This window comes from Callionymus lyra, chromosome 18 (genome assembly GCF_982586985.1).
Source record: "Callionymus lyra chromosome 18, fCalLyr1.hap1.1, whole genome shotgun sequence".
Lineage (NCBI taxonomy): Eukaryota > Metazoa > Chordata > Actinopteri > Syngnathiformes > Callionymidae > Callionymus > Callionymus lyra.
The window spans coordinates 4,582,882-4,609,897 of NC_141835.1; the positions used below are offsets into that span (position 1 = coordinate 4,582,882).

General features: G+C 36.8%; 1 protein-coding gene across 5 annotated transcripts in view; it reads left to right on the forward strand.

Moving 5' to 3' along the window:
* pacs2 (phosphofurin acidic cluster sorting protein 2) overlaps window positions 1–27,016 on the forward strand; it is a 77,809-nt gene that overhangs the window by 26,181 nt on the left and 24,612 nt on the right. For 2 of the 5 annotated variants that reach the window (XM_087779728.1, XM_087779729.1), the window contains exons 2-15: window positions 12,024–12,111; window positions 14,462–14,551; window positions 14,612–14,737; window positions 16,214–16,376; window positions 16,455–16,528; window positions 16,589–16,666; window positions 18,046–18,105; window positions 18,174–18,328; window positions 18,384–18,474; window positions 21,450–21,518; window positions 21,586–21,710; window positions 21,783–21,915; window positions 23,734–23,838; window positions 23,905–24,011. In XM_087779728.1, coding sequence (XP_087635854.1) covers window positions 12,024–12,111; window positions 14,462–14,551; window positions 14,612–14,737; window positions 16,214–16,376; window positions 16,455–16,528; window positions 16,589–16,666; window positions 18,046–18,105; window positions 18,174–18,328; window positions 18,384–18,474; window positions 21,450–21,518; window positions 21,586–21,710; window positions 21,783–21,915; window positions 23,734–23,838; window positions 23,905–24,011 — 1,464 coding nt within the window. Of the gene's footprint in view, window positions 1–12,023; window positions 12,112–14,461; window positions 14,552–14,611; window positions 14,738–16,213; window positions 16,529–16,588; window positions 16,667–18,045; window positions 18,106–18,173; window positions 18,329–18,383; window positions 18,475–21,449; window positions 21,519–21,585; window positions 21,711–21,782; window positions 21,916–23,733; window positions 23,839–23,904; window positions 24,012–27,016 lie in introns of all 5 variants that reach the window. The other 3 variants (XM_087779725.1, XM_087779727.1, XM_087779726.1) reach the window with 2 other exon arrangements.

Below are 27,016 nucleotides of genomic sequence, written 5' to 3' on the forward strand. Positions count from 1 at the left end.
CTTGATGTCCGATCGTGTAAAAAGATCGTCTTTCATTCATCGCGGCTCACGGCGTGTCGTGCTATCGCGGTCGCCATGGAAACCCAATCATAACGACACCTCCATCCGTGACTGGATGATGAAGATAATCGAGGAGAATCTATCTCTTCGGAGCCCGTCAGAGAAATACCTGAAGCTGGTTCCAGTCGACACGATGGTTCTGGAACACCATCGAGACGTCGTCTCTCCATCTGTCTGGACCTGGATCTGCTCGTGTTGATACAGCTGTGGATGTTTCTCTCGTCCAGCCGTCCACGTCAGGACGAGTCAAGAGGCTGAACAAACCTCAGTTTAGAAGCAAACAAACGGTGTAAATAAAAGCTCGAGTCGCCAGGTTTTGAGTGAACGAGGAGCTGGAAATAAACTCTTGTTTGTCAGCGATGATGTGAGCGAGATGTTAGTGCAGCACGATACTGAGAGTGTCTTGAAGTACGGTATCGATATTAATGCGATATTTTTTTCTTTCACCTAAAAATTCCATAGCAACCGAGCCTAGGAAGACGGACGGAGACGTAAACAACAACGAGACATAGAAGTACAAATTCACAACTTTACAGAAGGTGACACTGATTGGTCAAAGTGTGTATTTAAGAAATGATTGATTTATACAATAAATAATTATAAATTATCACATGTTTACGATGCATATCGCACGTGACAATATCGCGATATATTTTTTTCGATATATCGTGCGGCCTTAGATGATATTCTGTCGTAAATTTCATAAATGGATTTAGAAATGTTTACCACACACGTGTCAAAGTCAAGGTCACTGTGGTCGTCTGAAATCAAAGGTGATCAATGTTCATGTTGATACCGTGCAAAGATGTCGCCTCTCATTCGTGAAACGTTAGCAGAACAAATCTGTGTGGAAAAGTACAGGATTTTGTTATTCTTCAATATTTTAGAAGCTCTAGATTATTTTCGTGGCTACTAACAAAAATCTACTTCTGCTCTTGACCATGAGTAGAGTTTGTATGAATCAAGAGTTCACTTGAGAATGTCTTTCTTTGCCTCCAGTTTCAATCATTTAAAATGTGGCAGGACGGGCCAAATAAAACGACATGGTGGGCCCAATGTGGCCCCTGGGCCTTGAGTTTGACGTACACTGTTACCGACTGACAATTGTTTGGCAAATTTCAGAGTAAATTTCTTTTACATTTTTAAATATACTTGTAAAATAGTGGCAAAAATACAGATTGAACGACACAGACGCGTACATTGATGCACTTTCATCGACGATTGAAAAATTGACTATGTTTGACATTATGGGATAGAATTTATATATATTATTTATGTGTTTTCGTTGTAATAAATACAACTGGTAAGATAATAGATTGTAATTAACCTTCGATAGACTAAGAACGTAAGATGTTTTTAATTGTGTGATCTTCATAAATGCAACACGTTCTCTTGATAAGATGCAACATTTAAAATCTGCACATGAAATAAATGGAAGAAGAGAAACTTATCTTTTATTCGTCGCCTCACAAGAGAATTCTGTTTTGTTCCTTTTTTTGTAAAAAGTGTGACACCTCCAGAAGAAAAGCTTCCTCGGACTCGTCTCGTCCCTGAAGACACGTTTTTCTTTTGTGACTCACGAAGCGTTTGATGGTTCGACGGCAAGAAGAACCTTTGATTGGAGACATTGGAGGGAAAATGGTTTTCAGCGTCTTCTAAAGAGCCAAAGAAATGATGTGAAGCAGAAACGAAACCTTCTCAACACGAGATTACAAAAAATAATTTGCTTTTGTCGTTCACCTCGAGGTGACGACTAACTTCACCGTTTTATCAGCTCAACTGATAACGTCTGTTGTTGCTATGGTTACTGATGGATGCCCCACGATATAACGTATCAAAACCATCTTTTCTAAAAAAGAAACATCAGCTTTCGGGATAACATTGTCATCTATAAAGAGTTTTTCGTGTTCTTAAAAGAACATGAAAGAGACCCGTCTCCATAGCAACCGCACAAATCCAGCTTGTGTATGAATGAAGTATGAGGACGAGAGGATGTCTTGAGTGCTCTCACCTGTCCTGCCCGTCAGGATCTTCACCTCCTTGTTTCCTTCAGGAAACTGACAACTCTTCACTGATTTAAAAAAAACAAATCATCAATGTTCTCTTCGCTAGCAAAGTGAAGGCTTTGTGACCCACGTGTTTCCATGGAAACCTCCGTTGAAATACATTCAGCGTCCGTTACTGTGAAATCATAGTTCGAACTTGTCTGTTGAAGGTCAAAGTAGAGAAAAATACACAGATCAGCAGCTGTTTCAACTTTAGTTTCTTTGGTTGTTAGGAGCTCAGTCGTAAAACACTAATAAATACAGTATTTTCCGGACTATAAGTGGCTCTGGAGTACAAGTCGCTCCAGCCATTAAATGCATAATAAAGAAGGAAAAAACATATATAAGTCGCACTGGAGTATAAGTCGCATTTTTTGGGGGAAATGTATTTGATAAAATCCAACACCAAGAACAGACATGTCATCTTCTCACTATATCCTCCCTCACTCCTCTCCTTATCCATCTGTCTACCCCCCCATCCTTCCTCCCAGCCGGTCAAAGCGGCAGGCCGTCAACAATGAGTCTGGTTCCGCTCGAGGTTTCTGCCTTCTAAAAGGTTTTTCCTCGCCATTGCTCACTGTACAGTGTTTTGTTTCTTGCTCTTTGTTGAATTGCTGGATCTATTTTTCCTTAATCAACTGTAGTCTTATTTCAACTGTATCGTGTCTTGAGATAACTTTGTTATGATAAGACACTTTAAATAAAATTGAAAAAAAAAATTGAATCTTGAAAGACAATTTAAAATAAAACTAGAGGCAACAACAGAATAATTGTACGTTCCGTTACATGAAGTGAGAACCTGGTATGTTAACATAACATATGAAGAGTTATTCAGAGAACTATAGCATAAATAACTAACAAGTTTACCAAACCATCCGTGTAACTCCAAATAACTCTAATCACATGAAATCTTCATCCTCGGTGTCACTTTTAAACAACTAACTAACTCCGGAGGTAGAAGATGCTTCCTCTTCTACCTCAAAATTATCAACACAGGCCTAGAGCGCCCTCTTGAGGTTTAGTGTGAAAATAACATGTGAAATGATATACCGCTAATAATATGTTCATAATTTCACACATAAGTCGCTCCAGAGTATAAGCCCCCCCCCCCCGGACAAACTATGAAAAAAAACTGCGACTTATAGTCCAGAAAATACAGTAAATATAATATAATTTATTACCGCACTACTGCAACATTCATTCATTTATTTTCTCCCTGGAACTGACTAAAAAAAATACTTCCTTAAAGCTCTTGTGGCCACATCAAATCATTTGGCTGGCCAAGTTTGGCCCCCTGGCCTTGAGTTTGCGGCGTAACTTAAGGGCCTGATGACCATTCAAAGCGTCTCTCGCTCTTGAATATTTGCCTCGTCCCTGATTTCAAAGTAAAGTTTCCCTTCACTTGACCTTCCTCTCGCTGATGCGAGGGCAGATCGAGGGGAACTCGATTGCTATTCCTGGCTCATCCTGGCGGCTCGGCCGGAGCAGGAAGCTGCCGTGTGAAGTATGGAAATCTCATTATCGACGCCCAGTGTAGCAGGACGCTCTGGGTGTCCGGTTTCCAGCGAGGCTTCTGTTCATAACACAAGGAGAATCCAGCAGTTGAAACTCAATCTCAAAACGTCAAACAGCAGCCGGTGTAGTTTTCATGTCGTCGGCCAAGTCGTTACATGACAAAGGAGGTTTCTTTTAAAGTCATGCTCGCTGATGGTTTATTAAGGAGTGTCTTCCTCATGACAGTATTGTATCTTTCCAGTGCTCGCATGATCTTCAGTTAAGTTTAAAGTCTATAAGTCGAACACACTATGGCTCGAGAAAAATCCAAATGTTATATTTGTACTTTGTTACTGTATATATGGAGATCTTTTCAAAAAGATCATGAATCGTAGAAGATTTGTTGTCTTGAACATTTAAAAAAACATAAACCAACAAAACAAATGTTGAGCTACACTCTGGAAAGTCTTTCTAATTGTCTTATAACACAGCGCTGCATTGCAGCCTACTCCCGTCAGTGTGTAATTATTCATAGACTCTATTGTAGCATCTGTTTGTACAAAACTCTCTTTTCATTGAAATATTGACATTAGAAAATGATCTTAAGCTCCGCCCACTGAAAACACTTTGTTCTTCTGGGGATTAAATCTTGTTGACCATAACCACACCCACTCTGCTGTGATTGGTCAAACACGGAGGTTTGTCATCAATTCGGGAAGTCTCCACCTCCAAGGGACTCGTTGTATAAACAAAGCGTGATTAAAGCTGGAAGAGGAGTGAAGCCATTATTACGTCATAATGGACTCTCGTAACCTCTCGTTCGTCCAGATTTCAGAGCAACTTTATAAAGTAATAAAGTGTAAAACATGGTCATGATGAGAAGTTACTGCGTCTTGAAGAACATTCACTACATGACACCAGAGTTGATCATTAGTTGACCTTCAGGTACCATTAGCTAATCAACTGTGTGTCAAGACCAGCTAGTATGCTAGCTGGTGACATCATAGGTCTCCAATGCTTCGCATGGGCAAGGACAACCAAGGTCATGAGGCATCTCCTAAAAGTATTTATGGTCACAATCTTTGTAATGTCAAGTCCTAAGAATGGATTATAAGGAGTAGAAATCTAGCAGGTATGGTCCTAACTTTAAATGATTATAACTATTTTTTATTCAGGATCTCACAGGTGCTGTTATCTTTTGTACTAGTTTGTTTCCATGACGTAACCTGACGAATCCTACACTTAAAGCTTTATCTGTAGCTCGCGGCTTACAGTTCTTCAACACTGGTCTTCCTCGTGATGAGTTCCCTCATCTCGAGTTCCTTCATCATGGTTTGTTTTCATGTCACGCTGTAAACAACCAACAACCTCACGCTTCGACTCTTCTCTCCAGTAAGTTCTGTTCTGCAAACAGAGCGTTCTGGGCTCAGGCTGGTCTTCTCTGGTGCTCGCCGAGTCAAAGTCCCTGTGGTTCTGGTGCCAAGGCTTCTGTGGACTCTGGACCGTGTTGTCCGTGGACACACACACACACACACACACACACACACACACATGCAGGTCAGCCGGTGGCACCAACAGCGTGATCCACTTTAAGGGAGAGCATCTGTCACAGGAGACCTCAGGGTGGACAGAAGCTTCTCTGTGACCCAAAGCATCACATGACGTCCACGGCTGGTAGATTCAGACTTTTGGTTTGACCTTCAGTTTAATGAACATTTTAGGTGATGACTTCAGAGCAGATTCCGTACAGATTCCGTACCTATGATCGGCAGGAACGTGAGAAAACAAAGATCTTGTCGTCAGCACTTCTTAAGCTGACAAAATCTCTGACCACAATTTTGCTGGTTGTTTTTTCCAGAGGATGCCTCTAGAATGATTAAATTTAAACCCGTCCTCACTCTCTAAGCTCGCTGCTACCGTGGAGGACTTTCTTTCTCTGCTCAGGCCAGACCTCCCTAATAGCTGCTGATGTCAGTGAATTCTTTGGACTGAACATCTCTTCATTCACCACAAACCCTCTTGGCTTCACCACAGAAGCACCTCCGGAGCTTTGAGAGATCCTTGTGACCGAGAGTGTTGTTAGTCTGATGCTACATCACCATGTGACCCGAGGCTGCTTTGTTATTGGTCTCTCAGATGGTTGGACAGTCCAGTAGATATCGTTTCATCTATTGACCTCTCAACAGGATACGTTCAACCTTAAATATGTCCAGATAAGCACATGTATCACTAACAAAATACAAATCAATATGAAATGACGGGTGGAGAATCATACAGAATCATACATATATACATGACATCTACCTTAATAACGGCTGTTCAAGATCACATTCACCATTAAAAGATAACAAATCTCACAAATAAAAGCTGATTTTCAAAGACAAATTAAGAACAATTCCAACAAAATCTTATGACAGCTATAAGTTTGTCCAATATTCATTCATTCATTCATTTGTTTTCTATCACTTTATCCCTTATGGAGGTCGCGGGGAGACTTCAGTCAATCCCAGTATCATAGGGCGAGAGGCAAGGGACACACTGGACAGGACGCCAGTCTGTCTCAGGACACACAAAGACAGACGACCATTCACACACACACTCATACCTACGGACAATTCCCTCAGGTTCTCAATCAACCTGTGTATGTTTTTGGACTGTGGGAGGAAACCGGAGTTTCCGGAGTAAACCCACGTGACACGGAGAGAACATACTAACTACACACTGAAGCGTCATTTTTTCAAAGCAACCAATAAGGCAATAACAAAACTAACGTCTTAATAACACTAAAAATGTAAATCACCTTATTTTGTTTTTATGAAAAAACAAACAAACACTGAAATAACTGTATTCTCTCATTTTATTCTGTTATCATTGATTGATTTATTCATAAGGAAATAAAGTGTCATAAAATACTCAAAATACAATGAAGTACTTGCACTCACCAACAATAATATCCATCTTTTCTCAAGAAGACTTGTGTCTCCAACTGTGGTGCAGTTTATCTATTGTTCTTTAGATTCAAGAGCATTGTTGTGTAAGTAAGTAAGTAATTATATTTATAGAGCGATTTTCTAGACCAGGGTCACAAACGGCTTAAACAATAAAAGCAAAACCCAATAAAATATATACTTAAAAGGTCAACATAACACAGAGACAAACACAGGAGTCTCAGAGAATCAAGGAAAAGCTTGAACAAATAAAAGTGTCTTTAGATGTTTCTCATATATATATATATATATATATATATATATATATATACTGTATATATATATGTCACGACCACATCTATCCATTCATCCTGTATAGTTTGAAACATGTTGCGTCGCTAACAAAGTGCATATCTCAGCTACTCTACTCATCAGTGACTCAGTGAGAAGATTCAGGGAACTTTAGTGTTGATGTTTTTTATATGTTTACTCCATGGGATCTACCACAGTTTGTTTATTTAGTTTATTTATTTCCTAAGTTAAAAAAAACCATTGATTGTCACTTGTTGAATCTAAAATGTGCTGAAACAAGAGTTCTCGGCACGATCAACGCCGACAAACTCACGATGAAGTTCTCTTTCCCATAAACGTCACCAAGTTAACCAGAACCAGCTCTGTAAACAAACACCAGGACCACAGGCCCTCGATGCTGTCGCTCCATCTGGAGAAGTGGGTCAAGAAAGATCCTCTCGAAACCAAACGTTCCCTCAGAGACGCTCCCGAGTTAAGCCTGGTGTTGAGAATCTCTTCCTCGCGTCCAAGAAAGCCAAACTTTATCTTGGCTGAAGACATTCTGTGGAGCTGGGGCATCAAATAGAGGCTGGTGTAGGAATGAAAGAATGCTATTGTGTGCGTGTGAGAGCCGCCGCTGACAATGTCGGCCTTCATCGGCTTCTGTGCTGGGATTTCTTGGGTCGCCGCCTCAGCGCAACAAGAGAAAGGTCTTCATTCAGACCTGCCAGGGGGTCCTTCAAGCCCACCATTGTCACGGCCTCTGCTCAATGTTTTCCTTTCTCTCGTGGCCGAGGCGAGGCTCCGGTGCAGGGACACGGATCGGAAAAGATGGTCCACGACTCTCTGGAGGATCAATCGTCCCACTCACGGTCCACGACGTGGAATCTGTCGATGCCACAAAGATGCTTTTGATGAACGCTGAAGTGGCTGCAGACGGAGTGTGTTATCGATTTCATGTAATTGCAGTGATTTAGTGCAGAGACGCCACATTTGAACGGCCCAGGATTAACCCCCAGATAAATATCGCTCGCAAGGAGGAAGTTGTTGCTTGAGTTTATGCTTTTTCTCCTCCTGTTTTTGCCCCAAAGTACATTATCTTACTCTCCCCAAATATACTGACCTGATCAATATTTATAATCATATGTATCATACAGTTTAGGGATGGACCGATAATCAGCCGGAGCGATTATCGGCGTTGATATTCTGCATTTTGAGGCATATCGACATCAGAGATGTCAAGAGATCAATTTAAAGCACAGCTGTGAAGTTGAGCGCATGTATGACGGCTAGAGCGCACATGTATGGTATGTTGAATGCATGTGTATGACTGGTTGAGTGTGTGTGTATGACATGTTGAACACACGTGTATGACTGGTTGAGTGTGTGTGTATGACATGTTGAACACACGTGTATGACTGGTTGAGCGTGTGTGTATGACATGTTGAACACACGTGTATGACTGGTTGAGCGTGTGTGTATGACATGTTGAACACACGTGTATGACTGGTTGAGCGTGTGTGTATGACATGTTGAACGCACGTGTATGACTGGTTGAGCGTGTGTGTATGACATGTTGAACGCACGTGTATGACTGGTTGAGCGTGTGTGTATGACATGTTGAACGCACGTGTATGACTGGTTGAGCGTGTGTGTATGACATGTTGAACACACGTGTATGACTGGTTGAGCGTGTGTGTATGACATGTTGAACACACGTGTATGACTGGTTGAGCGTGTGTGTATGACATGTTGAATGCACGTATATGACTGGTTGAGCGTGTGTGTATGACATGTTGAATGCACGTGTATGACTGGTTGAGCGTGTGTGTATGACATGTTGAACACACGTGTATGACTGGTTGAGCGTGTGTGTATGACATGTTGAACGCACGTGTATGACTGGTTGAGCATGCAGCAGAGTCATTTTGCGCCAAAATAACGTTTTGAGTGTACCAACAACCAAGACACACTCGCTCAATTCAGGGGCAGTAATCTCACTCCATACAAAAGTTGCTAGATGACGCCACACACACATTAGATGACGTAATCACGTCACCATGAATACAAAATCTTTACCAAATAATCACAAACTCACTAAACGGACAAATATATTTGAAGTAAAAACCGTAAAGGGACTCACCCCGGAATGCTGTCTGCGGCTGCAGAGGAGCCATTGATTGGGGTGACTCTGAACCGGCCCTGAAAAAACCATAAGGGTCCATCTCTAATACAGTTATAAGTCCAGGTAGATCAAAGGTCTCAAACTTTTGACATGATATTGAAACTGTCCTTGCAACAGGAGTGGGATTCAAACTACAAACCCTTTGATTGATGGGCAGCTGTGGATCAGGCGAGCCAATAATCAATGTTTATTTATGGTCGTCACCATTTAGAAGTCGTAACTTTGTATGAAAACGTATTTACAAGTTTGTCATTTTGATTTTCTGTTTGTCAAACAATGTTAGACGAGTCGCAGCCCAAGTAAAATTCTTCTTCATTAACCAGACTTTTAGTAGCTTTTCTTAAAATTAAACAGTTTCTGATAATTATCTATTTTTTAAATAGTTAAATGCTAACTTTAGCTTCATTAAGTCTGGGGTTTGTGTAACATATTTGTCTCTTCCATTTTTTACTCATTTTAATTTAATTCTATATATAAATCTTTAAAAAGTTACCAGGTTAAAAGTAGAAATTTAAAATATTTTATTGATAGAAAACGGACTGGAATGTTTTGTTTTTTTTACGCTATAATCAAAGTGTGTTTTGATACATGATGTATATCTAAGAGCCTCTACTTTTCTTGCCCTTTTTCTTTATTTTGATTCATAATCAACTATATGTATAGAAATCTCTATTGGGCCGCATGAAATTAGTTGGCGGAACAGTTTTGGCCCCCAGCCCTTGAGTTTTGAGGTCTTTGAAACTCATGATCGTGGATCGATCGCACAAATCAATCCTTTAGTTGAACAATTAACATGAAATACAATCGAGCGAACTCTAAAGTTTTGGTGATATCAAGTATTTTATCTCAGTTTGAGTGACATCTGTGAATGAATCTTCATTTTGAGTGACAGCTGTGAATGAACCTTCATTTGAACCGATGTTCGAGCAGTGATGTCATCAGTAACAGATGATTTATTTTCACGCCGTGTACGACCCCGTGTGTGTGTGTGTGTGTGTGTGTGTGTGTGTGTGTGTGTGTAGCTGCTCTCACAACCACACAAAAACAACACTTCACTTTCATCCTCGACAAATCGTGACGGGCTTGTTAAACCCCCCCGACCCTCCGTCGCCCGCCCGGGCTCACAATACCACCCGGGGATTCTCAGCCGCGGTTCTTTTCAGCCGCTCTGGTGGGTCGGGCTGGTCTTGTGGGCGACGAACACAGATGGTTCTGAATGTTTGGTCCACATTCCTGCCTCCACACACGGCTACCAGATTGTTGAGCAGGAGGTTCATCGTCTCCAGTTCTTCACTCAGGAAAAGTTGTGTCTGTGTTCATTTGTTACTTCCCTGTTACAAATGGTGTCACTGGTAGGATGGTCGGATGAGGCCTTGATACCTGTATCCGGGACTTATGGGTTCAACCTTTTGAGGGAACACGTTAAGTTGATTCACTACCAGGTCGTGAGGAAGACGACCTTCTCTGTGTTCTCCCCGTGTCGCCTGGGTTTACTCCGGACACTCTGGTTTCCTCCCACAGTCCAAAAACATGCAGGGGTTGATTGAGAACTTGTGAGAAATATTTTGTAGGTAATGAGTGTGTGTGTGAATGGTTGTGTGTCTTTGTGTGCCCTGCAACAGACTGGCGTTCTTTCCAGGGTGTCCCCTGCCTCTAACCCTATGAAACTGGGATAGACTCCAGTCTCATAGACCGCCATAAGGGATTAAGCGATAATGAAAAATGAGTATAAATGAGTGTAAAAAATATTTAAAATCAGCCTCCATCTGTTTAAAGTCAAACTAAGTAATAAAGAAAATGTCACATGACGTACAGCAGGGGGTCCCCAAAACTTCAGGTCCAGGTACCGGTACCGGTCCGTAAGGCATTTGTTACCGGGCCTCACAGAAAGAAAGAAATTATTTGTATCTTTTCTCTTTTATTGATAATTACTGTTTGAAAAGTGTTGATGTTTTTTTTCTTCGAAGTAAAATGATCCAGTGACTCTTGACACGTCAAGACACTAGTTTAAGTCAAGTTTACTCAAAAAAATAAAGTGTAAATGAGTGAAACACAAACTCTAAGATTTTATTCTTACTGTTTTTATCTTAAAAAAAACGTTGGGGACCCTTGACGTACAATATACGATAATACTTTTGTAGTTAAAGTACCATCTTCATACCAACACAAGGTCACTTTCTTGTCCCCTCGTACTGTTCTCCAAACAAAAAGAAGGATCTAATCATAAATTAAATGAAGTTGGGAGAGAGCTGCTTGGCAGAGGTCTGTGCTTTCTGAGTGTTTTTAAAATACTTAATTCTAGGCCCAGAGAAAACATTTGAAGAATTCCTTTTTTTATTTTCTTTGATTGAATTGATGATTGACAGTTGTTTATGGAACTGCAGATCCTCACATCTGTGTCTCAACTAAACAGTACAAGTGGACTCTCCTTCTTTTGAAGTGTGTGTGGAGTACCCGGAGGAATAATGTGGAGAGACCATGTGGTTTGAAGTGAAACTGAGGAGGTTTGATAGAAGTAGATCCACGACACTGAGGGACTTCTTCGGTGTGGATTCCTGCCTGTTTTAAGACCAGGTCTGGAAGCTGCTGTCACTGGTTTCTCTTCCCTCAGCACAGTAAGCGATACACTCTGTTATAAAATCAGTGTTTGCTGACGTCAGCGGCTCTTGCATCAGGATCCTGCTCCGGCCAGAAGGAAAACAATGGCTCAGGAAAAGCTCGATAAACATGACAAACCTTTTGTTATGTTTCGTCTCCGTCCATTTCAAGGTCGGACCAACCCTTACAACATGAGGTTTAAGAGGATCTGCTGCTCAGATACCTCAGGTATCATGAGGGGGAGGAGCTACACAATATTGTGCTGTGATGTGAATAAAAGTGCAACACAGAGTAACACAATATACCCCTTTCTCCCACAAAAGTCCTTGAACACCAAAGTATGACAAAATGTTAGAGTTTTTGAGGGTTTGAAACTACATTTCGTGATTGATGACCAAGAAAAAACAACTGTTTCCTCCTCAGGTTGTGCAGTCTGACCTTGAAGAAGCTGGTGGTGATGAGAGAACTTGACAAAGAGTTGATCTCTGTGGTCATCGCCGTCAAAATCCAGGTAAGTCCCGTTAATATTCCACAGAGCATTCTGATGGTGAAGCACTGGTTCTACTCTGAGGCCGCTGAAGACCGGGCTCCTCGGCTGGTTTGCAGAACTGTTGTGGTTTTTTTGTCTCAATAAAAGTCGTGTATTTCTCAGGTCTCTTGTCTACAAGTATTGTTACACTTTCACGCTGAGATAATTGTTCATATGACTCGGTTTATCTCGCTCTGTGGCGACTTATTGCAGAAAAATTAGGAGTTTATATTGGAGAGTATCTTAAAATACTTATCACGATACAGTGAAACTGTAGTAACAAGGATATGTTTGTAGTATTGTCGAGTACTTGACTCTGGTGTTGTGATAGTGTAGTAACAAGAATATATGTGTAGTATTGTCCAGTACTTGACTCTGGTGTTGTGATAGTGTAGTAACAAGTATATATGTGTAGTATTGTGGAGTACTTGACCCTGGTGCTGTGATAGTGTAGTAACAAGTATATATGTGTAGTATTGTCCAGTACTTGACTCTGGTGCTGTGATAGTGTAGTAACAAGTATATATGTGTAGTATTGTCCAGTACTTGACTCTGGTGCTGTGATAGTGTAGTAACAAGTATATATGTGTAGGTTTGTCCAGTACTTGACTCTGGTGTTGTAGTATTTACAGACCACATGACTCTTGACGAAGTCGTAACTGCTTTCATTTGTTTTCAAACCAAAATATGTCCAAACATCGGCTTTAAAAGCTGCTGGACTTACTGTATCCTCTCGTCCTCAGTCATCACCAGGATTTTATTGTTTCTTTGGCTGCGGAGGACATAATGCCATCTAGCAGCCGGAAGTTTAATTGTAACAAAGACATGAGAATAAGTAATGAATTTGCATCGATACAGTGATAGAAAGAGTATTGTCATTTATCTTACAATATATTCACACATTTCTTCATGCGAGCTAAAAAAAACTTTTTTTAAATACCATATTTTCGATGTTTCCATTGGGAGTTGATTCTTGGTGTCATTGAACCTCCATGAAGGTCATGTCCTCAGGTGTTCTAGACAAAGGTGTGGACGACCTGTGGTGTGATGCACTGTAATCCTACCCTCGACGCTCCATTAGAAACTTGAATCGCTTGATTGAGGTTACATTCATTGAACCCCAACAAAGGATTCGTCTACAAATGCAGAAACAAACCAAACCTTCCAGACAATAATCAAACAAGACTCTCTAGGTTCTCCACAAGGAAAACTCCAGACTTTTCATATCTTTCAAAACAAATCTTCTTAGAGAGCAAAACCAATGTAGGTGTAGAATATAAATTCAGCTTCTTCCCTGCGGCCATTAGACTGATGGATGCAATATAACACGAGCTATGAAATATTTAAATATTATTGATTTATTCTATTTATACTGTACTGCACTATTTTTATTACTTATCTACTTATTAATATTTATGTTTATACTTTTTTATATACATTCATTCTATTCAATATTTAAATATTATTTATTTATACTATATTGCACTAAATACTTTTAACTTATTTATATTTATACTTTTATATATACATTAATTCTATGCAATATATAAATATTATTGATTTATTCTATTTAAACTATATTGCATTATTTTTAACTTAATATTTATATTTATACTTTTTATATACATTAATTCTATGCAATATATAAATATTATTGATTTATTCTATTTAAACTATATTGCATTATTTTTAACTTAATATTTATATTTATACTTTTTATATACATTAATTCTATGCAATATATAAATATTATTGATTTATTCTATTTAAACTATATTGCATTATTTTTAACTTAATATTTATATTTATACTTTTTATATACATTAATTCTATGCAATATATAAATATTATTGATTTATTCTATTTATACTATATTGCATTATTTTTAACTTATTCATATTTATACTTTTATATATACATTCATTCTATGCAATATTTAAAACATTATTTATTTATTATATTTATACTATATTGCACTATTTTAAACGTATTAATATTTTTATTTATACTTTTTTATAGACATTCATTTTATGCTGTATTTTTTAACAGTTGCCAAGCAACGAAATTTTGTTGCCAGTTTCACTGCTGTGTGTTTTCTGTGCAATGAAATAAAATAAAGTCTAAAGTCTAACAACCAAACACATGCTGTCTTTATTTTTATTCAGTTAAATAAGTTAACATGTTAATGATGCTCCTTAATTGTTTCACACACTGTATATAAAAAAACGAATTGTTGTATTGTTTTGGGGTCAAATGTCACACCTTGATACTTATCTTTTATTTTCTTAATCATATTTTTACCTCCTAACTGAACATCTGCTCGGGTCCACAGGGGTCCAAGCGGATCCTGAGGTCCCACGAGATCATGCTGCCCCCAAGTGGCTCCGTGGAGACGGACCTGGCCCTCACCTTCTCGCTGCAGGTCAGTGACGTCCAGCGTCGTGTCGTCGTCCAGCGCTGACCGTGAACTTCCTGCCCGCAGTATCCTCACTTCCTGAAGCGAGAAGGAAACAAGCTGCAGATCATGCTCCAGAGGAGGAAGCGCTACAAGAACCGGACCATCCTGGGCTACAAGACCCTGGCGGTGGGATCCATCGACATGGCCGAGGTGAGGGTCCTGACAGATGGAGGAGCAGCTTCTCGTCGTCAGATGGTGTTTCTGGAGAGACTCGTTAGAGCCCATGTTCTCCGGAGCAGATGATGCTGATCCTGGAGGGAGTCGTGAAGCTCAGCGGAGCTTATTAAGGTCACATCAGAGACGCTCGCAGCAGAAACACATCATGCTTCAGGGACACCAGAGCAACGAGGCTCGTTCTGAGCCACTGGGACTTTTGTAGGTTTTGGTCCAAAGGAACCTCTTTATTTCCTGGATCACACTTCAGATCAGGGGCGTCCAACTGGTCCAGAAGCAGGTTTTTTGTTCCATCCAGTCAAGTACACATGAGTTAACCAATCAGTGCTGTGCCTCAAATCGCACACTAGCGTACTCAAAGTTAGTATTTTTAGTGCGTAAGTGCGTCTCAATTCTTAGTATGTGAAATGTAGTGCTCCATGCACACTAACTTGTCACTAAAACGCCCACAAAACTGAGTATGGATCGATGGACACTACCCACCTTAAACGGCCGCCATCTTAGTGACGTTGTAAACGGAAGTTAATCATATATATATATATATATATATATATATATGATTAATATTCATATACTTACAGGTGTATTTTCAGCAGCAGTAGGAGGATAAACACGTCTTCGCTGCTGATACCAGCTTAAATATCTCAAAATTATTTAGATTCTCATATTTTTTCTTTATTTCTTCTTCCAAACTTGCAAAATGTGCTGCCAGCAGGTGGCGATGGCGTTCAAACAGCTGGTTGCAACATCGTTAAATAGTAGTAGAAGAAGAAGCTGTCGCATCATTTCCTGTTAGTGTGTAGCAGCAGAGTTTGATTTGAGACATACTATCTGTGGAGGATTAGTGTACTAGTTAGTACGTACACTATCCTGATGCATACTAACTTCTAGTATACTAAGAGAAGTATGCGATTTGAGACACAGCACAAAATCCAAGATCCAAAACCTGCACCGTCTCTGCCTTTTTCTGGACCAGCTTGACACGTGTGCTTTAGATATTTGAAGATCCAAAGTAGAGCTGCACGATATTGGAAATAAGTGCGATATTTGATATTGTTGTGTTGAATTGTATTAAGATATTAATGCGATATTTGTATCTTTTACCTAAATAAAGTAATAGTAGTGAGTACTGTAGACGAGGTCGGGGGTTTATAGAAGGAAAACGATGATATTTCCCTTTCGTTTATTTCAACGCTTCTGTGTCGACATGATGGTAGAAAAATATCTCTTATAACGCTCAGTCTCGCGGGACTTACATCGGTTTCCCGCCAAAACTGAGCGACATCAGAGAGGAGCCGCCGGCGCGTCGCGATATCACCAAATCAACAATAAAAATATATTATTTATCACATGTTTTCAATGCATATCTCACGTGCAAATATCGCAATATCAACATATTTTCGATATACCGTGCAGCCCTAATCCAAAGGTCATCTTGTCCTTGACCTCCAGGTGATGCAGCACCCGACAGAAGGAGGTCAGGTTCTTCCTCTCTGCAGCCACCAGAAGGAGACGCTGGGTAAGGTGGCGGAGATCTGGATCTTCTCTCTGTCCAGTCAGCCCATCGACCACGAGGAGGCGGCGCTGCAGGGCGGCCAGAAGACCAAGTGCTCGGGTAAAACCTGGTTCTCTTCGGGGGCTCCTGTTCCTCGACCTCTGACCTCTGACCGGTCGCCTCTCTCTCTCTCCACAGACAACTACTCGGAGGAGGAGTACGAGAGCTTCTCCTCGGAGCAGGAGGCCAGCGACGACGCCGTGCAGGGACAGGTCAGAGTTCACCGCCAAAACAAGTCCGACCTTTTGCTTGACCCCTGCTCTTGACCCCAGGACCTGGAGGACGACGAGTACGACGTGAGGAAGAAGAAGCAGAGGCGGTCGATCGTGAGGACGGCCTCCATCACCAGAGTGAGTCTCTACCCTGGGATGGAGGCAGGTCGAGGGGGCAGCAGTCGCAACAAAGAAGCCCAGATTCATTACTTGAAACATCCTCATAATCAAGAGTCCTCAAACTTAAACGTTGGATTAATGTTGGCATTAAATTAAAGGATAAAAAAACGTGAAAATGAATCATATAAAGTTTTTTTTTTCACTCATTTCCACTAGTTTACTCAGGCGAGCATCTGGACGTCAGAGACTGTGTAATACTGTGTAATACTGTGTTTTTCAGACAGTAATGATAGTATATAGTAACAGTAATGTTATGACTCATGTTTCCATCACTGATGAACAAGACCTAGAGATGTTTCTACTGAACCAGAGTCAGAACCTTTGAATGCTACGTTTATTTTGGAAGTATATTAGTGTCATCAGAATACTTAACGGTTAAATTTAACATTTTCAAATGTTTATTTTATTTATTTAAATGTTGTGTTTTCTGCATTTACTCTTTTTTTTCGGTTTGTTGAATTAAATAATTGACATTTTTTTTAATCTTTATTGAAAGGTTTTGATTAAATATTGGTTTAAAACATATTCACATTTTTATTAATTAATTATTATTTTTTAAATTATTTTCTTTTCACATGTTGAGTTTTATATTTATTACAATTACAAAAATTCAAAAACAACATTTATCATTCATTTTTTTAATTTTATTTGTAGCCTTTAAATTCAGAGCTACTGGATTATGTGCTTTTACGTTGTCACATGATCGTCTGAGCGTCACATGATCGTCTGAGCGTCGCATGATTGGCTGAAAGTTGGATCCAGTAGTTCGGTGCTCTGTTGGTTTTGTCTGGAGACTCTATTATACCAACATTTATAGATTGAATTTAAAAGGCTATGAATGAAAAAATATAGAAAACTTTAAGTTATTGAAATCAAAATACTAAACATATTTGTACCTTTTAAAAATTCAGTTTTAATATATTTAATTATTAGAAGAAAAAAACAATTCAACCTTTAATTATACAGATTATTAAATGTAATCGTAAAAAAAAAAGAAATTGAATTTAATATTTTTTATATACAAATCATTTAATTTAATTATAGAATAAAAACGAATTCAACCATTAAATATAAAGATGATTTAATTCAATTGTAAAACATAATTAAATTCTTCTTCTGATGGCACTGATGTTCTTCCATTATATCCAATCTTTTATCTTCGTTTTATATAATTGTTACCAAGAACATTATAAGTATTTCAGCTCGTGTTGCTCTTTATTAACTGAAGTGATGAAACCTGAGGAAACACCCGTGGAGATGATCATTTATTTAAAGCAACATATTCCAGTCCAGTGAGGTCAGATGGTTCTTGACGTGTTCCTCCTCTGGTGCTTCAGCAGCAGAACTTCAAGCAGCGAGTGGTGGCTCTGCTCAAGAGGTTCCGAGTGTCGGACGAGGTGAGATCTTCTGCTCCGAGGTTCTGAGAGTCCACTTCAGCTCCAGCGTCGCTGGTGTTCGCTCGCAGGTGCTGGACTCCGAGCAGGACCCGGCGGAGCCTCCCCCGGAGGTGGAGGAGGAGGACCTGGACCTGGACAGCGTGGAGTTCGACAACCCCAGTGACAGCGGGCCGGAGCTGGACGACGACGACAGCGTCCTCAGTACCCCCAAACCCAAACTCAAGTGAGTATTACTTCACTAATACTGCTCTGCTGCAGTACTGATGCTTTATCTTCAGGCCATACTTCGAGGGACTTTCTCTGTCCAGCTCGCAGACGGAGATCGGAAGCATCCACAGCAGCCGCAGCCAGAGAGAACCTCCTAGCCCGGTGAGATGTTCTCCTGCCAGAGTCACTCCTTCATTATCTCAGTGACACATGGTGAACTGGTGTCACTGTGAGATGAACACAAACACCTAGACGCTGACCTTCTATCTAAGAAGAGTGAAGTTAAGTCTAGTTACTCAGTTAATACAAAGTTTTCATTTATAGTAGTTGATACTTCAAATCAAAATGATATTTATTTGATTTATTTTTCTAATGAAAATTGAATTTATTTATTGAACCCTTTGGAAAATTCCCACGAGAAATGAAGAATAAGGAAGAATTATTTTCTATATTTAGCATACACAATATAAACATCCTCGTATTTGGGTAAATAGTTGTTTTTATTACTGTTGTGATTGAAGTTAAGTATTAAACAGACCTAACTAGTCGATGAGCGATAATATATAGTCATTTTTCTGCTTTAAACAGCTGTAATGTTTCTACAACTAATATTTTGTTAAGTAGTTGTTTTTATTGCTGTAGGGATTCAACTAGAGTATTAAACAGACCTAACTAGTCGATGAGCGATAACAAATCATTATATTTTTGTTTCATCAGTTCATTTTTTATGCTTAAAACAGCTGTTATATAGCTTTTCTAGAAGTAATCATTTTTTAATAGTTGTTTTTATTACTGTTGTGATTGAAGTTAAGTATTAAACAGACCTAACTAGTCGATGAGCGATAATATATAGTCATTTTTCTGCTTTAAACAGCTGTAATGTTTCTACAAGTAATCTTTTGTTAAGTAGTTGTTTTTATTGCTGTAGGGATTCAACTAGAGTATTAAACAGACCTAACCAGTCGATCAGCGATAACAAATCATTATATTTTTGTTTCATCAGTTCATTTTTTTTGCTTAAAACAGCTGTTATATAGCTTTTCTAGAAGTAATCATTTTTTAATAGTTGTTTTTATTACTGTTGTGATTGAAGTTAAGTATTAAACAGACCTAACTAGTCGATGAGTGATAATATATTGTCATTTTTCTGTTGCCTCAGTAGATTTTTATGCTTAAAACAGCTGTAAGGTATCTTTTCTAGAAGTCATATTTTGTTCAGTAGTTGCTTTTATAACTCTGGGGATTAAACTAGAGTATGAAACAGACCTAACCAGTCGATCAGCGATAAGAAATCATTATATTTTTGTTGTATCAGTTTATTTTTTTGCTTAAAACAGCTGTAATGTAGCTTTTCTAGAAGTAGTATTTATTTAATAGTTGTTTTTTATTACTGTTGTGATTGAAGTAAAGTATTAAACAGACCTAACTAGTTGATGAGTGATAATATATTGTCATTTTTCTGTTGCCTCAGTAGATTTTTCTGCTTAAAACAGCTGTAAGGTATCTTTTCTATAAGTCATATTTTGTTCAGTAGTTGCTTTTATAACTCTGGGGATTAAACTAGAGTATGAAACGGACCTAACCAGTCGATCAGCGATAAGAAATCATTGTTTTTGTTGCATCAGTTCATTTTTTATGCTTAAAACCGCTGTGATGTAGCTTTTCTAGAAATATTATTTATTTAATAGTTGTTTTTTATTACTGTTGTGATTTAAATAGAGTATGAAACAGACCTAACCAGTCGATCAGCGATAAGGAATTATGTTTTTGTAGCATCAGTTCATTTGTTTTGCTTAAAACAGCTGTTATATAGCTTTATAGAAGTTTTATTTTATTTAATAGTTGTTTTTATTGCTGTTGTGATTGAAGTAAAGTATTAAACAGACCTAACTAATCGATGAGTGATAATACATTTTAATGTTTTTTTGTTGCATGAGTAGATTTTTTTGCTTTAACCAGCTGAAATATAGATTTTCTTGAAGTAACATTTTGTTAAATAGTTGTTTTTATTTATTTTTATTATGACTGTTGAGATTAAAATAAATACTTAACAGACCTAAACAGTCGATGAGCGATAAGAAATCATCATGTTTTTGTAGCATAAGTTCATTTGTTTTGCTTTAAACAGCTTTAATGTATCTTTTCTAGAAGTAGAATTTTATTTGATTGCTGTTGTGATTGAAGGAAAGTATTAAACAGACCTAACTAATTGATGAGTGATAATATATCGTCATGTTTTTTTGTTGCATCAGTTCATTTTTTATTCTTAAAACAGCTGAAATATAGATTTTCCAGAAGTAGTACTTTGTTAAATAGTTGTTTTTTATTACTGTTGGGATTCAAATAAATACGAAACAGACCTAACCAGTCGATAAGTGATTAGAAATCATTATGTTTTTGTTGCATCAGTTAATTTTTTATGCTTAAAACAGCTGTAATATATCTTTTCTAGAAGTAATATGTGATTTAACTTTTCACGATAACGGTTGAGAAACTAATTCAAAGATATTTTAAGCAAATGTTTTGCGTATCTTTTGTTGTGATGATGTCAACAGAAGGAACAACTGCTCACTTCGTCTCACCTCAAAACAAAAATGAATGTTTTTCAAAAACAACCTTGTGTTTACACAGCAACTCTACAGTTAGTATTACTGAGCGGCAACTTTTATAGTGTCTTAAAGTTACTCTTTAGCTTAGCGTAGAAATGCTAAGCTAAGCTAAAACTGCTAAATCTGACTTTAATTTAAGACGTGGAGTCTTTAAGTAAATCTTGACCATTTAATCAGAAACTAAAACTATTGTTAATGTTTTAATGCTAAAAAAGACGACAATAGAAAGTGTTTTTTTTCAACATTTTTGACTCAAATCTGCTGTTTAAAGTAGTTGTACTTCAAACTAAACACAACTTAAACATCAGTAATTTAACGTCACAAACAAACGTCAAACGAAAAACATTTGTTGTTTTAAACAACTGTCGCAGCTGCACTTTGTGTTTGTTTAAATAAACACATTCTTGCTCTGGTTCACACAAATCCCTGAAGAACCAGCAGATAATAAAACCTCCCACACACTTTATTCTTCTACAGCAGCAACTTCCTTATCTTAGATTAATATTGACTTTTTCCTCTTTGACGCAGAACGACCCGGAGAAAGTCAAGAGCGGCAGCAGCTTCCAGGAGGACGGCGTCTCCGATACCATCTCCCTGGTGAGCGTCCCAGGAGACATCGATGGAGGGATGTTCTGACCCTAACGGTGACCTCGACCTCCCGCAGGAGCCGCCGGAGGCCGTGACCCCGACCACGGAGCTGGAGATGGACAACATGGACACCTTCCTGGACCGACTGCCGCCCAGCGGGAAGATGACCAAGACGGAGTCTCTGATCATCTCGTCCAACAGGTGAGAAGACGTCGTCGTGAAGATGGAGGAGGACGTGTTGAGATCCTGTGGGTTTTGCTCGGGTGGGTCCAGGCAGGAGCCCAAGCTGGCGGGCCGGAGAGGGAGGAGCACGTCCCTGAAGGAGCGTCAGCCCAGCAGACCTCAGAACGAGAGAGCCAACAGTCTGGACAACGAGCGCTCGCTGGACACGCGCTGCCACCTGCAGGTACACGCGGGGACTGCAGTTATGGCATCAGAAAATAACTATGTTTTAAATCTTATGGAAGTATTTGGTTTGTATTTTTATATTTTAAAATGAGAGAAAATAAAAAAAAATGCTACAGTTTAATTTTTTTCTGGTGTGTAATGTCCTTGATAAGTTACTTTAAACGGCAGATTTGAGAAAAAATGTTCGATTCTATCTTCTATTGTCTTCTTTTTTTAAGTATTAAAACATTAACAATAGTCTTAGTTTCTAAATAATTGGGTTCAGATTTACTTAAAGACTCCACGTCTTAAATTAAAGTCAGATTTAGCAATTTTAGCTTAGCTTAGCATTTCTAAGCTAAGCTAAGCTAAAGTTTAAGCTAGGTCTTTAACTTTAACTTTAAGATAGGAAACTATAAAAGTTGCTACACAGTAATATTAACTTTAAATTGTTGTGTAAATATTTGGTTGTTTTGATAAACAGTCATGTTTGTATAAAAATGACTTAAATGTATATAAAAAGTAGCATTTTTCTTTTCTCTCATTTTAAAATATAAAAATACAAATCAATATATATATCAATATGTGAAGCAGTTTTTTTTTTTAAACAAACAAGTTCTTTCCATTAAAATACATCTTCAATCTACAATTGTATTTTCTTCTCTTTTCCCATGAAGTACTTTTGTAGAAAAGAGTCTAGAATCCAATGTTTTTTGATCCAAGACACAGGACTTTGTAAACATCTGCGTGATTATGAAGTATTTTAGATTTTTCCTGTCAACGGTCCCGGATCTTGAGCTTTTATTTCTGTAAATAATTTAACATTTTTCACTTGCTATCTATTATTATCTCTTTGCACTAAATGCCTTGTTCTTTTTATGTGTACTTTTAACACTCGTACAGTTTTAGTGTAATGATTAGTGTTTGTGATTCTCATCCAGACACTTATTATGTTAAGATCGTCTGTTAAAAAAATACCTGCATTATCATGTTTTTAATTACATTTAAATTATTTATTTTCACCAATTATCACTGGTTTCCGCACAAAAATAGTAAAAACTTGATAATTAAAAATATATAGCTACACATATTAATAAAAAAGAAAATACACAATTGTTTTTTTCATTTACTTTTTTTTTTATTTCAGAAGTTGAAACTTTGATTTCGTTATTAATTCAAATGTTTTTTTGTTTTTTTAATTGTTGTTTTTTGAACAATTGAATTCAATAATTTCCAAATTGAAAGCTTGAATATGTTTTTATTGAATCATTTATTTTAAAATGAATGAATTCCTACTTATTTCTTTATATTTTTTACAATAATTCAAAAATATATTTTCTAAATTCAATATTTTTTCAACTCGTACCTTTTTAAATTCAATATAAATGTTGACATAAAAGAGACATAATATCTAAATTGACACATCGGCGCCACCATCTGGTCACATGATGGTCTGTGCATCACGTGATTGGATCAATACTCTTGATATGGTTCTGGTGACACTATTATGACATTTTTATATTTGATTTAAATATATATATATTTTTAATGATTGTAAATAAACTATCAAACTCTGTGTAGTAAAAAGATAAATTATTTTCATAAAATAAACAGAAACTTTTTAATCAAGTATTGAATTAAAACACATTAGAATTGATTTAATTCAGTCATTTAACATAATTATTTAATGCTTAAATAAAGAACAGCTAGTTTCAGTTTAGTTTTCTAGTTTTAAGATTTAAAATATTAAATGTAATCCTTCAATCTTCTGCCGACGCTGAACTACTTCAATAAAACCTTCTTATTTCAGTTCAAATAACTCCATGAATGTCCTCAGATCCCGAGGAAGACGGTGTACGACCAGCTGAACCACATCCTGGTCTCGGACAACCATCTCCCCGACAGCATCCTCCTGGTCAACACCTCCGAGTGGCAGGGTCAGGTGAGACTAGTTACCGGGTCGGTTAGTGACTCCTCACCTGAAGCCTAACCTTCTCCTCTGGTCCAGTATTTGTCCGACAAGCTCCAGAACCAGCACCTCCCGGTCGTGTGCACGTGCAGCAACGCCGACGTCCAGGCCGCCTTCAACACCATCGTGTCCCGCATCCAGCGCTTGTGAGTCTCCTGGACCTCAGAGTTCTTTTAGAAATACTACTTCCATGAAGTGTGTATAAAGTAAAATAATTCGATTTTTAAACTCACTATTAACGAGCGATTTTCACTTGTATTTTTGTGTGAAATACAAACGTTAAGTGAAATAATTTAAACATGTAACAACATTGTGTGTTTTCTAAGCTATGAAAGTTTTCTTACAATTAAATACTATAAAAAACAAATATATTTTTGTTACTACATCGTATCGTTGACCTTGTATCGTATCTTCAGATTCGTAACAACACACAGCCTTTGTTGACGATAAATTGAAAATAAAAATTAACTTAATAATTATAATAAATACATCGAAAAAAATCCTTGTATTCTTTGGCTTTCAAAATTTAATTTTTCATCATAGTTCTTTTATAAATACTACTTGTATGAAGTAAAATTAATTAGATTTTAAAATCACTTTTAACAAGCGATATTCACTTGTTTTTTTGTGTGAAATACAAACGTTAATCCTTGTGTTTTTGAGTGAAATAATTTAAACATGTAACAACATGGTGTGTTTTCTAAGTTAAGACAGTTTTCTTACGATTAAATACTATAAAAAACAAATATATTTTTGTTACTACATCGTATCGTTGACCTTGTATTGTGATACGTATCGTATCTTCAGATTCGTAACAACACACAGCCTTTGTTGACGATAAATTGAAAATAAAAATTAACTTAATAATTATAATAAATAAATCGAAAAAAATCATTGTATTCTTTGGCTTTCAAAATGTAATTTTTCATCATAGTTCTTTTATAAATACTACTTGTATGAAGTAAAATTAAATTGATTTTAAAATCACTTTTAACAAGCGATATTCACTTGTTTTTTTGTGTGAAATACAAACGTTAATCCTTGTGTTTTTGAGTGAAATAATTTAAACATGTAACAACATGGTGTGTTTTCTAAGCTAAGAAAGTTTTCTTACGATTAAATACTATAAAAAACAAATATATTGTTGTTACTACAGTATCAATATACATGGAATCGTTGACCTTGTATCGTATCTTCAGATTCGTAACAACACACAGCCTTTGTTGACGATAAATTGAAAATAAAAATTAACTTAATAATTATAATAAATACATCGAAATTTAATTTTTCATCATAGTTCTTTTTATAAATACTACTTGTATGAAGTAAAATTAATTTTATTTTTAAACTCACTATTAACAAGCGATATTCACTTGTATTTTTGTGTGAAATACAAACATTAATCCTTGTGTTTCTGAGTGAAATAATTAAACATGTAACAACATTGTGTGTTTTCTAAGCTAAGACAGTTTTCTTACGATTAAATACTATAAAAAACAAATATATTGTTGTTACTACAGTATCAATATACATGGAATCGTTGACCTTGTATCGTATCTTCAGATTCGTAACAACACACAGCCTTTGTTGACGATAAATTGAAAATAAAAATTAACTTAATAATTATAATAAATACATCGAAAAAAATCATTGTATTCTTTGGCTTTCAAAATGTAATTTTTCATCATAGTTCTTTTATAAATACTACTTGTATGAAGTAAAATTAATTAGATTTTAAAATAACTTTTAACAAGTGATATTCACTTGTATTTTTGTGTGAAATACAAACGTTAATCCTTGTGTTTTTGAGTGAAATAATTTAAACATGTAACAACATTGTGTGTTTTCTAAGCTAAGACAGTTTTCTTACAATTAAATACTATAAAAAACAAATATATTGTTGTTACTACAGTATCAATATACATCGTATCGTTGACCTTGTATTGTATCTTCAGATTCGTAACAACACACAGCCTTTGTTGACGATAAATTGAAAATAAAAATTAACTTAATAATTATAATAAATACATCGAAATTTAATTTTTCATCATAGTTATTTTATAAATACTGCTTGTATGAAGTAAAATTAATTTTATTTTTAAACTCACTATTAACAAGCGATATTCACTTGTATTTTAGTGTGAAATACAAACGTTAATCCTTGTGTTTTTGAGTGAAATCATTTAAACATGTAACAACATTGTGTGTTTTCTAAGCAAAGACAGTTTTCTTACAATTAAATACTATAAAAAACAAATATATTGTTGTTAGTACAGTATCACTATACATGGAATCGTTGACCTTGTATCGTATCTTCAGATTCGTAACAACACACAGCCTTTGTTGACGATAAATTGAAAATAAAAATTAACTTAATAATTATAATAAATACATCGAAATTTAATTTTTCATCATAGTTATTTTATAAATACTGCTTGTATGAAGTAAAATTAATTTTATTTTTAAACTCACTATTAACAAGCGATATTCACTTGTATTTTAGTGTGAAATACAAACGTTAATCCTTGTGTTTTTGAGTGAAATCATTTAAACATGTAACAACATTGTGTGTTTTCTAAGCTAAGAAAGTTTTCTTACGATTAAATACTATAAAAAACAAATATATTTTTGTTACTACAGTATCAATATACATGGAATCGTTGACCTTGTATCGTATCTTCAGATTCGTAACAACACACAGTCTTTGTTGACGATAAATTGAAAATAAAAATTAACTTAATAATTATAATAAATACATCGAAAAAAATCATTGTATTCTTTGGCTTTCAAAATGTAATTTTTCATCATAGTTCTTTTATAAATACTACTTGTATGAAGTAAAATTAATTAGATTTTAAAATAACTTTTAACAAGCGATATTCACTTGTTTTTTTGTGTGAAATAAGTGAAACATGTAACAACATTGTGTGTTTTCTAAGCTAAGAAAGTTTTCTTACGATTAAATACTATAAAAAACAAATGTATACTTGTTACTACAGTATCACTATACGTCGTATCGTTGACCTTGTATCGTATCTTCAGATTCGTAACAACACACAGCCTTTGTTGACGATCCACCCCGACTAGCTGGGATAGGACCCAAGATCCTAAATCACTTTTGTCGCTCGATTTATTTTTATTTTTTCACAAA